The sequence below is a fragment of the Alosa alosa genome, chromosome 12, assembly GCF_017589495.1.
Source record: "Alosa alosa isolate M-15738 ecotype Scorff River chromosome 12, AALO_Geno_1.1, whole genome shotgun sequence".
Lineage (NCBI taxonomy): Eukaryota > Metazoa > Chordata > Actinopteri > Clupeiformes > Clupeidae > Alosa > Alosa alosa.
Window position 1 is genome coordinate 29,711,338 of NC_063200.1, and position 14,158 is coordinate 29,725,495.

The 14,158-nt window shown below is 43.6% G+C and overlaps 1 protein-coding gene across 1 annotated transcript in view; it reads left to right on the forward strand.

Moving 5' to 3' along the window:
• The window catches only part of si:dkey-112m2.1 (transmembrane protein 132D), a 141,379-nt gene extending 134,294 nt beyond the window's left edge, over positions 1 to 7,085 (forward strand). The window contains exons 8-9 of the mRNA XM_048258410.1: positions 2,911 to 3,102; positions 4,268 to 7,085. Of these exons, the coding sequence (XP_048114367.1) occupies positions 2,911 to 3,102; positions 4,268 to 5,404 (1,329 nt within the window). The 3' untranslated portion in view covers positions 5,405 to 7,085. The remainder of the gene's footprint in view (positions 1 to 2,910; positions 3,103 to 4,267) is intronic.
• Positions 7,086 to 14,158: the final 7,073 nt, after the last annotated feature.

The window sequence follows — 14,158 nt, forward strand, 5'->3', positions numbered from 1 at the left end:
CTCCAATAGTCAGAATCAACTGTGTGTGTGTGTGTGTGTGTGTGTGTGTGTGTGTGTGTGTGTGTGTGTGTGTGTTGTTGATGAGGTGATATAGCCAGACTCAAAAAATGTTTCGTTTTTACAGATACTATACTAGTCTTATGTGATCATTTTTTCAACACAGTAGCAGCGTAATATTGACCATACAAGAAGTATAAACCTACCAGCGACTGATGTGGTATAGCTAGCATGTTACTTTACTGATGGCAAGTAGACATTACTACTGTAATAGACACACTCTGCTTTACTTTGGTTGCTCATCGCATTTCTTTTCTTAATTTGATAATTTCATATAAAAACAGGACATTTATAGCTTTTCCTTACTCGCAGGCAAATCCAATGTCTTCCTCAGTTCAGAGAGAGTTAGGTGATATTGAATTAAAAGTTGATCACATGGACTAATCTGTCATTTTAGTGTTGAGTGGAGCTACCTCCAGCTCATGTAAGCCACCTGTGGTCTGCCAAGACTCCCTCTGATGCACTGATAGACATTTATGGGTCCCCCGCTAAAGATTAGTCCTAAATTGCACCTGACAGTTCATTATGACGGTAAGCGTTGCAATATGGCTGCAGCTGAATATGCCTTTATTGTTCAAGATAGGCTAAGCCTCCCATCAGATTCAATGTTGAGATCGTTCCCGTGCCTCGGCCATCGACGGCTTGTGGAGGTGGAAGAACTGTCACTCCCTTCACAGCCACTTTGTGTTCTGTGTTCTGCCTATCAGGGAGTCATACAGCCCACTCTTTATCTCTATGTGAGCCTCAGAGGAACCCAGTCACCCTGCACATTATCAGGGCTTCATTGCATTGGATGTGTCTCCTATATTGTCTAACAGTCCACAATTCACTGTTTTTTTATGGTCATGATGATAACTCATGTAGTCTATGACAACACCTTACTAACACCAGTGCAGCTCGTAAGGAGCTATTTTTATAATAAATGCCTGAGGTGGATTGTAGAAACCGGTATCCATCTAACACATATGAAGTAGATATCATTCATTATATTTTAGAAAGTAGATTGTAACTCAGACACTTACTTACACTACAGCTTCTTATTTTGCTTTCTGTGTAGCCCTATGACACATACAGTAAGTCTTTTTTCAAAACAGCAAGGCTGCTTTATGAATATTCATGGAATTGTGGATTACACAGACCTTTTTTGAATATTGTGTATTTCAGGACCACCTAAAGATAGTGTTGTTTATTTTGTAGAACAAATAAATATATTTATGTACAAACTAAAATCAACCATCTTTGTTTTGTGGCTCATAGTTATTTTCATCCCTTTGATGAGAACAATGACCCTCAGAAACTGTGGGTAATCAATTTTGTTGGTTGAAATATGTCAATTTTGTCTGAGTGTTATCAACTATTTTCACAATAGTCAAGTCAAGTCAAGTCAACTTTATTTAAATAGCGCATTTCATGCACAGAGGTCATTCAATGTGCTTTACATAAAGACAAGCAAACAGGAATAGAAGAGCATAGCATAGAAGGGCAATATTCAAAGAATAGTTGAAAATATAATAATAATGAAAAAAAAACGAATGTACGGTAATTAAAAAAATAATAATTAAAACACATAATAACACACAAACACCCAGTGAACAGCAGCAGTCTATGGAGATTTTTAAGTAGTCCCAAACTGTGCACACACAAATATTTCCTTTCAGGGCCAAAATGCCTGACCACTAGGCTCGATAGTCCCCCTCGTGGAGTATAAACAGTAGTTTATAGTTATAATAGTTAATACTCAGAGAGTTTGAGTAGAGTTTCAGAGAAACCCAGTAGAGCTGTAACTCTTGAGGCGTAAAGAACGAGCCGTTACACTCTGACTATGCCCGATCTGTCTGTTCTGTTAGAATGACAAGGCAACTACTTCACAGAAGTGCTCTGTGAACTGGGCAATGAACATTTGATCAGTTAGCAGAAAGCATCTGAGAAAAGTTTGGTCTTAAGTCTAGATTTGAAACTGGCTAAAGTTGGGAGAACTTTGATCTTATCTAAATGTTGGTTCCAGAGCTGAACTGTATGGCAACTAAAAGCTGCTTCACCATGTTTAGTTCTAACAGTAGGTTTTACTAACAAGTATTTCTCCTGAGAGGTCTGGAAGGTGTGTACTGCTGAAGCATGTCTGCTAGGGGTTTGTCCAGTCCACATTGGGGGTGGTTTTGCAAAAAGGTTGGTCTTAACAAACTCCATCATTTCTTGAGAAGGGACTTTACAGCAGTTGTTTTCAGGGACTTAGGAAATGTGCCAGACAGTAATGATACATTTACAATGTGAAGCACGTCTGCAGCTATAAGGTCAAGAACAGATTTAAATAAAACAGTTTGGCAATAGCCAGCGATCAAGATAAGTTCACTATAAGAAAGTAAAATATAGTCCAACCTATTCCGATGACTAGCTTCTGTGTGCAAGCCAAAATCATTATCTCAAACTTGGGCAAAGTCCTGACTCTTGACATATTTTTGATTCACTTTGAACCTTATTAGATTAATTAAATATGGGTTTTCCTGGAGTTTACTGGGAAATGTCTTCTTTCGAGTGGTAGTGTATATATATATATATTAAATGTTTTATCTAACCAATGACTGATATGCAGTGCCATTGGTAAGATTGGAATAAGCCAATAATCCTCAATATTTTATCTTACTTTCTTTAAAAAGTGTGATTCTACTGAATTATTTCTGAACTCAGAGAATGGGTTCTGCATGAATTTGGGTTAATGTGTAAAGTACTGAAGTACAGTCCGACCATATCCATTAACCATGTACTTGAGCTGCTAATGACCTAGCGTGTGTGTTGACTGTGTGTGTGTGTGTGTGTGTGTGTGTGTGTGTGTGTGTGTGTGTGTGTGTTGTGCAGGTGATGTCTCCCCTGTCGGACTCGGTGCTGGCCGAGAGGATGGTGCGGGTCCTGGACGATAAAGTGTCCATCACAGAGCTGGGGGTGCAGCTGGTCTCTGGCCTCTCCCTCAACCTGCAGCTCAGCCCCGGGAGCAACAGGGCCATCGTTGCCACGGCTACCACACAGGAACTCATGCAGAGCCCCAAACAGGTGCGTCTCATGTCACCAACCACATTTGTATTTTTGCTAACTAATTACACTAGCCGTTGAATTACACTAGCAATTGTTGATAAGCTAAACATGACCTAATTTAGTTTAACTCAGTTAATGGTCAGGCTATCCCATTGGGGGAAACTGTGGTGTCAGTGACCTATGCCACATGCCCTCCTACTCATTCCCTGTTTACTCCTGTCAAATAATGGCTAAAAACTCCAATAAATATATCTTAGAAATGTGAGTTAAACTGTAGAAGACATTACTGGATACTGATGTTTTATGTGGAAAGACCACCTCTTGATCATACTTCCACACATGAACTCCCATCACCACTTTTTAAAAAAAGAAGAAACAGGCATAAGTAGAATGTGGGTCTGGCTTTGCCTCAGACACTTTAAAATGTAATCAGTGGTCTGGAGCAGGGCGTCTGGACGGATGTAAGTTGTGCACGTCCGCAGGTCCAGAAGTTAGTATGGCCGGCACATACCTCTTGTCTCTTCATCTCGGTGGGGGGGCTCGGTGGAGGTCTGCCCAGTCCGGTCATCAGTGAGGCGTAATCACAGTAATCGGAAAGCAAACACAGAGCTCAGCACACATCGTTTTGATGAGCTCCAACGGGATTTGTTTCTAGCGTTTATAAGATAGCACTACTAGAGGCAATTGCTCTCAAGGCTGCCTTTGGTTTTTGTTTTGTTTTTGTTTGTTTTTTTATTCCGAGCCACCCCTGTAGTACTTAAAAATGAGGAACGAGAATAACTAGAGGGAAGGGAAAAAATCGGTTGATTTTTGTCGGCCTTTTGTAATGGCAGGGGTCTGTCTCCTCTTCATGACAGACATAAAAGATTGGCCTCATCTCCTGCTGATCACAGTCTATAAAGCGGTGACAACGCTGTGTTTGTTTTAGTGTCCCTTTGAAGCGTCTGAAGAAACAGCTCTCCTGCTACCCCTGTTTCTCCAGAGAGCTGTTGTATAGCTATATTTTTAGCGGGATGTTCATTTCTGATGTTTCCCCCACATCCTTATTATTCATTAACAGCCGTCGTTTGAAGTTTGGAAGTTTAGGATAATGGATTCATCGGCTTTGTCGTGTGCGGTGATTTGGTGTGCATTTCTTTGAGATTGTTTTTTTTCTCCCTCTTTTTCTCTGATCTCGCTGCAGGAGGCGCTCATCAGCGCCTGGCTGCAGTTCAGCGATGGGACCATGACCCCTCTTGACCTCTACGACCCCAGCTTGTTTGTGCTGAGCGCCACCTCCCTGAACGACCGGGTGGTGGCCATTCGACAGGACCCCATGTGGAAGTGGCCGGTGATCGTGACCAAAGGTGAGGGTCAAGGGCTGCTGGTCAAGGTGGAGATGTTCAACCCGGAGGTGTGCCAGAAGAGCAAGCGCCGAAGCGTCCTCGCCACGGGCACTGGGAACGTCTACGTCCGATTCGGCCGCGGTGACGACGGCGGGGACGGCCGCGGTGCTACAGACCGGAGGTACCGGCCCAACATCCCGTACTACGGCGGCTCCATCTCAGACGTGGAGGCCGGGATCATGACCCGTGGGTCCACCACCAAGACGGCTGCCCCGGGGAGACCCAGCGGCGGGCGCCTGTCGGCCGACGCCGGCCTCAACGCGGACTTCTCCGAGTTCCCCACGCAGGCAGAGCTGCCCAGCGGCCGCAGCAGTACGGACGAGGACCTCCTCCAGCACGCGCGCCGCGGCCTCACCGACCTGGAGATCGGCATGTACGCGCTGCTGGGCGTCTTCTGCCTGGCCATCCTGGTCTTCCTCATCAACTGCATCTCCTACGCCCTCAAGTACCGCAACAAGCAGCTGCCGCTGGAGGGCCAGGAGACCATGGCCCACGCGCACGACTGGGTGTGGCTGGGCCACGAGGGCGAGCTGCTGGAGGGCCCCCACGGCCTGTGCCTGCAGCAGGAGGACCTGGGCAGCATCCTGGACTCGGGCCTCGGCCTCGAGGAGGGCAGCCAGCTGCTCAACGGCGCCTCGGCACAGAAGAGCGTCCAGGGCCAGGTGCACCGCGCCGCCCTCGACCTTAGCGCCTGCCCGGGGAAGGAGCACAAGAGCGAGTCGCTCAACTCGCCCACCACCAAGCGGAAACGCGTCAAGTTCACCACCTTCGGCAGCTCCAAGGCCAACAACGGCTGCCCGGCCATCAGCCCGCTGGTCCTTGCCCAGAACAACGACATTAAGTGGGTGTGCCCGGACATCGAGCTCGGGGACTCCAAGGAGCTCCGGAATTACATGGAGAGGCTCAACGAGAACGCTTCCAAAAGCCTTGCGTAGTTCCAATAATCTTCTCTCCCTTCTCTCCCCTGCTTCCTTCTCCCTTGTTTTCTTCTTCTGGGACAAAGTGTAGCTCACACATATTGCCTTCCATGGTGAGGAGAGGGAGGAGGAAGGCAGTTAGACTGGAACTGCTGTAGGGAGGCTTCCCATGAATAAAGACAGGCCATTCATCTAGTATCGTTGCCACGGCAACTGTCAAAAGGGTTGATCTTTGGGGGATGAAGAGAAGGGGGGAGAGAGACCACAGAGGACAGAGGATACGCCAAACCATGAACACCAGGGCTAGAAATGCATAAAGATGCCTATTTTACTTTTCTTGATTAAAACGGCACTAATTTAATTTCAGTAACTTACAGTACATGACTTAGGTGTTATTTGTTGTTTTTCTACCCTTTAAGTTTCCATGTAGAATATAATTATGCTTTTCTTTTTCCCTAGATCATTATCCTGAAAGTCAAATGATGTGCGAGTGTGTGCATTTGTGTGTTTGAGTTTGGATATGTGTACATAGTAATATAAATTCTCTATGATGGCAAGTTATGAAAACCTTCAGCTGTAAATAAACTACAAACTCTGACTTGGTCTGATTTGTATAAACAACAAACAACACATTTTGTAAGGTTTTACATATTTTTATACATTTCGGTTTTAGTCTGTTATCGTTTCACTCTTCATTTTACCGTTTTGTCCTGTAAAGGCAGTACTTGCATGTCACCCCATACATAGAGACTATTTTGAACTCGAACAAAGCCTAGTAAATAGTACATACTGCAGAGATGTCCCCTATTATTGTTAATGGTCTCTCTCCCACAGAGCTGTTGGACAAAAACAGTATTACTGAACTGTTCCTTGTGTTATCATGTATATGTTGCTTCAGTATTGTAGACCAACACAAGGTGTGAAATCCACCAGCTGTTGTCAGTCCTCTATTCTCTGTACACAGGAGTTTTTTATCCTTTTCATTTCTTTAAATGTTTCCTTTTTATCTGTGCTTTTCCCCCCTGTTTGGTGAGTCTTGTACAGAGAGATGGCACTTGAGAAGGCTATCTGGAACTCATATTAGATTTGCTGTGTTAAGAGTGAAATATCTTTTGCTCAAAGGTTTTAGCACAAGACACTGGGGTGATCTATGGGAAGAAACCTTTAATACCTCGTACCTGGTCTACTGAACGCTAACAGGGGACACATTAATATTCCATTGCTGTGTGTCCTATTGATTGCCAGCCCTTGACTGAGTTATGACTTATGCTATGACATCTCTGAGATGATGCATATTCAGACACAAATGGTAGAAGTCAAGTACAGAGAGTATGAACAAGTTTTTTTTTTGGTCTCCACACATGCTGACTCGTATTTCATTTAATTCATGTGATCTGGAACACAGTAACACATTGACACAATGCTTGGCAATGCAACTCTCATAGCTGCCATCCATTATTTGACACAATACAAGACCAAGTGGCCTATAATCTGATTAACTGGAAATAGTTTATGAAACTAGCTTGAATGAACTGTAAGACCTATGTCCAAAGGAAGGAAAGATAGCTACCCCATAGCTGTGTGCGAGAATGGGATCCATTTGAGATAACTTGTGTCTGTCAAACCATATCTGCTGTGTCCATTTATGTCTTTGTTTTAGTTTGGTTGTTTTGCACTGATTAAAATATTGGCAATCCTCGCTGGGAATCTCCGTTGTCTTCCTTCTTGTACTGTATGTGTTCGTCGTAAGTATCAAAGTCAAAGTCAGCTTTATTGTCAATTTCTTCACATGTTCCAGACATACAAAGAGATCGAAATTACGTTTCTCACTATCCCACGGTGAAGACAAGACATATTTTACCAATTTTAAGTCCACAGACAAACATAACATTCAAGTAAACAAAAAGTAAGTAAATAAGAAAATAAGAGGGCACATATAATAATGAAAAATAAGAGCAGCAAAATTTGGTTGAAATTGTGCATAGACAGTCAATAAAATACTAGTGCAAAGTCAGGCCAATAAAAGGCTTGGGTAGTTCTGTTTGACCTAAGTAATAAAAGAAAGTGGCATAGTGGTGCAAGTTATGTAAGAGCAGCAGAAGTGTTGTGTTTTCAGGACAACAACACCAAGTTGTAAAAGTGTACAAGTGTGCAAGTGTTCAAGTGTGCAAGTGGAGTAGTGCAGGCGGCCATTGTGGGTCCAATGTCCAGGATGTTATGTAGCTGAGGGTGGAGGGGGAGAGGAGGGAGAGAGTTCAGCATCCTTACAGCTTGGTGTATGAAGCTGTTGGTGAGTCTGGTAGTGCGGGAGCGCAGGCTTCTGTACCTCTTCCCAGAGGGCAGTAGATCAAACAGATTGTGGCCGGGGTGACTTGCATCACTCACAATTTTGGTCTTGAGAGGGTGAGTGGGTGGTGTAAATGTCCTTCAGGGAGGGGAGTGAAGCACCAATGATCCTTCCAGCTGTGTTCACTATGCGCTGCAGGGCTTTCCTGTTGTATTCAGTGCAGTGCCGGCCCCACAGCACAGCGATACAGCTGGAGAGGATGCTCTCAATGGTGCCTCGGTAGAATGTGGTCATGATGGCTGGTGGAGCACTTGCTCGCCTGAGTTTCATGGGAAGTACAGGCGCGCTGAGCTCTCTTAGCCAGTGATGCAGTGTTGGTGGTCCAGGAGAGGTCTTCACTGATGTGCACCCCAGGAATTTGGTGCTGCTCGCTCTCTCCACCACAGCACCGTCGATGGTCAGTGGCAGGTGTTGGGTGTGACCTCTCCGGAAGTCAACAACAATCTCTTTGGTCTTGCTGGACGTTCAGCAGGAGGTTGTTGTCCCTGCACCACGTGGTCAGATGGTCGACCTCCAACCTGTATTGAGTCTCGTCGCCCTTGGTGATGAGACCCACCAGAGTTGTGTCGTCAGCAAATTTCACTATGTGATTGTTGCTGTAGGTTGCAGTGCAGTCATCGTCAGCAGGGTGAAGAGCAGCGGACTGAGCACGCGCAGCCTTGGGGCCCCCTGTGCTCAGTGTGATGCTGCTTGAGGTATTGTTGCCAACACGCACTACTTGGGGCCTCTGACAGAGGAAGTCCAGTAGCCAGTTGCAGAGGTAGGTACTGAGTCCCAGTTTGTCAAGTTTGCAGATGAGTTGTTGTGGTATTATGGTGTTGAATGCAGAACTGAAGTCTATAAACAGCAATCTCACATATGAGTCTCTTTTCCAGGTGGGTGAGGGCTGGGTTGAGGGCAGAGCAGATTGCATCCTCTGTAGACCGCTTGGCTCGGTATGCAAACTGGAAGGGGTCCAGGGTGGGGGAGAATGGCTTTGATATGTGACATGACAAGCCGCTCAAAGCACTTCATGATGATGGGTGTCAGTGCCACGGGCGGTAGTCATTGAAGCAGGATGGAGCAGTTTTCTTCGGCACAGGTATGATGGTGGCAGCTTTGAAACATGATGGGGCGATGGCTTGCTTCAGGGAAGTGTTAAAGATGTCTGTGAAGACATCCTTAAAGCTCCCCCGCAGTCCTTCAGCGCATCGACCTGGGATGTTGTCTGGACCTGTTGCCTTACGGGTGTTGATAGCAGCAAGTGTCCTCTTCACGCTGTCGGCAGAGGGCACAGGGGCTGCTCATGTAGAGGGGGGGGGGTCTTCTGTGGGCAGGTGCTGTTTTGTGCTTCAAAGCGAGCAAAGAACCGGTTCAGGTTGTTGAGCAGAGGGATGTTGCTCTCACAGCTCTGTGGCCGGGCTTGTAGTCCGTGAGGGCCTGAATGCCCTGCCATAGGCTTTGTGCGTTCCTGCTGTCTTTGAAGTGGGTGGTTATCTTGTGAGTGTATTCCTTTTTGCTTCCTTGATGCCACGGGACAGGTTGGCTCTCGCTGTTTTCATGCCAGCTTCATCCCCAGCTCTGTAGGCTTTGTCTCTGGCCCTCAGCAGCCTGAGGACATCCCCTCAGGCTGCTGTGAATCATCCTGGAGTGAATCATTGGTAATACTGTATAGTGAAAATGTGGCTGGTGGAAGTGGATGTCAATTTTAAAGGCACACCACTGGTAACATTTTTAACATTTCCGACAACAGTTGATGCATGGTATCCGAACTGACTGAGATTGGGCATGCTTAATGGGTTATGGTCATAGTTGACAAAAGCTGGTGTTTGTGAAGTCCCAAAGGTTACTGTACACTATTAAAATGTAATTTATGCAACACACTTTTGAAAATGAGAGAGAGAAATAGAGAGTTGCTTTCCTACTCTGTGGGAGGACACATTTAGATCTTGTAGTAGCCTAGCCTAGCATGTTTCAAATTCTTATGGCACACAGAATACAACATTTTGTCATTTGTGTTATTGCTTAAAAGTTGGACCAACTACATTGTAACACAAAACCATGTTCAGTATTTCAGTATTTCTTATATAACATGGTAAATGAATAGTAAGACTTCTTATATAACATATAAAATGATTAGAGCCCTTGTGGACAAGTATTTCAGAGGCCAATTACTCTGAATAGTGATTAAAGGTTGAAGGACGATGCTTTGTTCACCTTGTTGATTTCCCCCCCCACAAAAGCATAAAAAACCAATTCAACAGAAGACTCGGTGCTGCAAGGCTTGAACTGAATGTTTTGATTTGACTAAAACTTTTTCCCAAAGACTGTTTCTTTTCTACAGACTTAATTGAAAAGTTGAAGCTAATTGATTCCTGTGATGTTTTACAATCCAGCCTAACCTTGTTTCCCAATGCAGAGGCTATTGACAGAGGAGCCATGACCTGAATGTGTTTGTCAGTGGCGCGGCACTCTGCCATCGACATGGCCATCTCGGTGAGAGACACAGTCCACTAGTGCAGCCATTAGTGTCAACTTCCCGTAACTCAAGGCTGACAGCCTTCTTTCTGATGAAGTCCTGTCTCCGCCGCGCATGATAAACTGTCATTGACGGTGCCGGTGCCCCTGGCACACTAATCAGAACTCTCATCTCCTCAGCCAGAAAGCAGGCTAATTAATGATTACTGCAATGAGGTTTTTACGCCATGTTAATGTGACATTCCTATATAGCCCTTCAAGCTAAGTGATTGTAGACATTTAACAACACACATGTCAATGATGTTTAAACCATCAGCGCTATTACCAGTAGGAGATGAGCATACGCTCTCCCATAATAATCTTTCGGATACTAGTGTCCAATTTGATTGTTGACACGGTCAATTCACAGCCTTATCTTTAAAAACAAATGCTAATAGACTTTGCCAAAGTTCCAATTTCATAGGTTTAGTATAGTTACATGTCTTTTTTTGTTTTGCAGTTGGACAACATGGCAAGTATCTGTATTGCACCAATAAAAGTGACAAAAATATGCATACCCAATAACACAACCATGCTAAAAATAAACAATCACAAATTCACTCTGTGCTAATTTGTGAATAAAGAGGTACTCTCTCAGGGTGTGTGTGTGTGTGTGTGTGTGTGTGTGTTTGGTTGTTTACAGCACGTAGAGCATCAGGTCCTTTTGCATTCTAGCGCAGCATCTCAGATGGGAGAAAGGAAACAACAGAAGTTCATTAACCGAAATGATCCATCACTTCTTCAGTCGCTGCACAGTTTAATGCAATTCCCCCTGGGCCCGGCCCTTATCAAGCTCCAAAGAGGGAGAGGAGGCTGACTGGGGATCCTCGGTGGGATTCCACAAGAAGTGGGTCTGTTTTCTCCTTTTCATCTCCAGTGGTATTTCTGTTATGTGGGTCTGTTTGTGCCACCCTAGAGGAGCCTGGTTCTCTCCCCCTCCGCTGCTTCTCAACAGCATTTTTGATCAGTCAGTTCAGAATGAGTCTCAAGATGGAGTCTCTTCTTCTTGAGTCACCATTGGCAAGGTCTTTCATCCCACCATGGGATGGTCTGTCTTGGCTATAACAAAGGTTTTCTTAGAGTGTCCACAAGATTGACATACTTGATCATTGTTTGAATTAAAAGTGCACTAAGCCCTAAGTAATTCCTTGTCATTTGCATTGAAGAAACAGTTCTTATTATATCCTAAAGAAATCACAGTCATTCAGTGCCATTAGGGACGAAGGCCTGAGATGTGTGCCCCCCAAAAAGATTTTATTACTCATATCATTATTCATCTCTAAACAAATATTCATTGATTGCAATGGCATTACCCATGCATGACAAAATAGCTGGTTCTGGTGGACAAGCTAGTATAGCAAAGACAGACTTATGCTTAAGCAGAGACTTTCTAATGTGGAGACACAGCACTCAAAAAATACTCCATAGAAATGCATGGGGCTAGTTTGTCACGCCATTATGGCCGTTGTCTACACATATCCCACCCCTTCCTCGGCAAAACGTCGACATGTAAATACATTGATCATGTGGTGTGATGTGAATACATTGAGCCAATCATATGGTGTGTTGTAAAGACATCGTGCCAATCATGTGTTGTGATCTCGCCGCTGGAGCAAGATTGGTGTCATGAAGCCTTGCGCACGCGCAGTTCGACCCAAAGACCCGATGAGTGCCCATAAAACGTTGGTATATGGCCGCCGAGTGGAGGGACTTGCCTAAAAGGACTTTGGCTTAAGTCCTGCGTTGCTGTTGTGTTGATGGAAGTTAATATATTAGCCTTTACTGTGGTGTGGATTTATATCAGTACTCTTGATGTTTGTAAGACTTTTTTGGTAACACTTTATAATAACTACACACAATTCATCATTTATTAAGCCTTTGTTACTTATTAGTTAATGGTTTGTTCATCATTAGTAATTCTTATTCATACATAATTTATCATCAGTAAAGCATTTGTTCACACAATTATAAATGATTTGTTCATAGTAAATAAGCCTATCCAAAAAATAATAGAAATTACTAATGATGAACAAACCATTAACTAATAAGTAACAAAGGCTTAATAAATGATGAATTGTGTGTAGTTATTATAAAGTGTTACCCTTTTTTTTTTTAATGTTTCATAAAGTTTTAGACAGCGGTTTACAGCCCACACAAGTATAGCAAACATTCCCATAATGATGTGTTCTGTTTGTTTGAATGACAATTGATAAGAGTGTGACATTAGCCATATAAAAAGAGCCGTAATTACTGAATACACCTCATACATATTGCCTTGATGTTTTTTACCAAAGTTAACTGCTGCTGACGCTTGTGTTATACGAGCTTGATCATAGCAAGTAGTTGAAGTACAATATTACTCAAGCTAAAAATATTTAATTTCTTGATGTTTCTTCAGAGTCTGTGGGTTGATGACTCTCTTGTCATAATCAAAACATCTTCTCTGTATTTCCCCTCTTTTCTCTATACAGATGATGCACAAAAAAGTCCACAAACAGTTTGCTGAAGACAGGCAGACTAAGGACATGGATTACTGGAACCACATCCTGTGGTCTGATGACACCAAGATAAACTTATTTGGTTCAGATGGTGTCAAGTGTGGCGGCAACCAGGTGAGGAGTACAAAGACAAGTGTGTCTTGCCTACAGTCCAGCATGGTGATGAGAGTGTCATGGTCTGGGGGTGCATGAGTGCTGCCGGCACTGGGGAGCTACAGTTCATTGAGGAAACCATGAATGCCAACATGTACTATGACATACTGAAGCAGAGCATGATCCCCTCCCTTCGGAAACTGGGCCGCAGGGTATGCAGTATGATAACGACGCCAAATACACCTCCAAGATGACCGCTGCCTTGCTAAAGAAGCTGAGATGGACTGGCCAAGCATGTCTCTAGACCTAAACTCTATTGAGCATCAGTGGGGCATCCTCAAACGGAAGGTGGAGCAGTGCAAGGTCTCTAACATCCACAAGCTCTGTGATGTTGTCATGGAAGAGGATTCCAGTGGCAACCTGTCGCTCTGGTGAACTCCATGCCCAAGAGGGTTAAGGCAGTGCTGGAAAATAATGGTGGCCACACAAAATATTGACACTTTGGTCACAATTTGGACATTTTCACTTAGGGGTGTACTCACTTTTTTGCCAGCGGTTTAGACATTAATGGCTGTGTGTGAGGTATTTTGAGGGCACAGCAAATTTACACTGTTATACAAGCTGTACACTCACTACTTTACATTGTATCAAAGTGTAATTTCTTCAGTGCTGTCCCATGAAAAGATAATAACATATTATAATATAACATATTTGCAGAAATGTGAGATCTTTTGTGAGATACTGTACATTCATTTATTTCATTCAACCGTTATTTATTCTCGGAGGTTCATTGCAGTCCTCATCTTCAGTGAAGCCGAGATTACAGTAACAATGAAATAACAAAAGATATTGTATAATAATTGTGGTAAAAAATACAGGCCTAAAATGAAACAAAATAAAATAAATAATAAGACAGCCTACATAACATTATATGAAGGGGGAAATAAATAAATATAAAATATTAATAATAAAATAATAACAATAAAAAAAAAAACATTTATTTGAAACAGGTATATAATTTGACATAGGAAGGTTTGTGATTACAGATCTGAATTGATTATAGGAAAGTACAGTACATACAAACATACATATACACATACAAACATTCTCTATATCTCCTCTCTTACACATTCTCACACAAGCAGAGAAATGCTGAAATGCTGTATCTCTTTCTTGCCCCTGTACGTCAGACACCCCAGCTGTTTGACTTGGCATCTTCTAGTTGGGTTAAAGGGTTTGCACAGTGCTTCACAAGCCCAGCTCTGTCTGCCAGAGTGACAGGAAGCGCTGGCTGTGTTCTGCCGCTGTGGTACGGCAACAAATAGTTGTTTTCAGCTG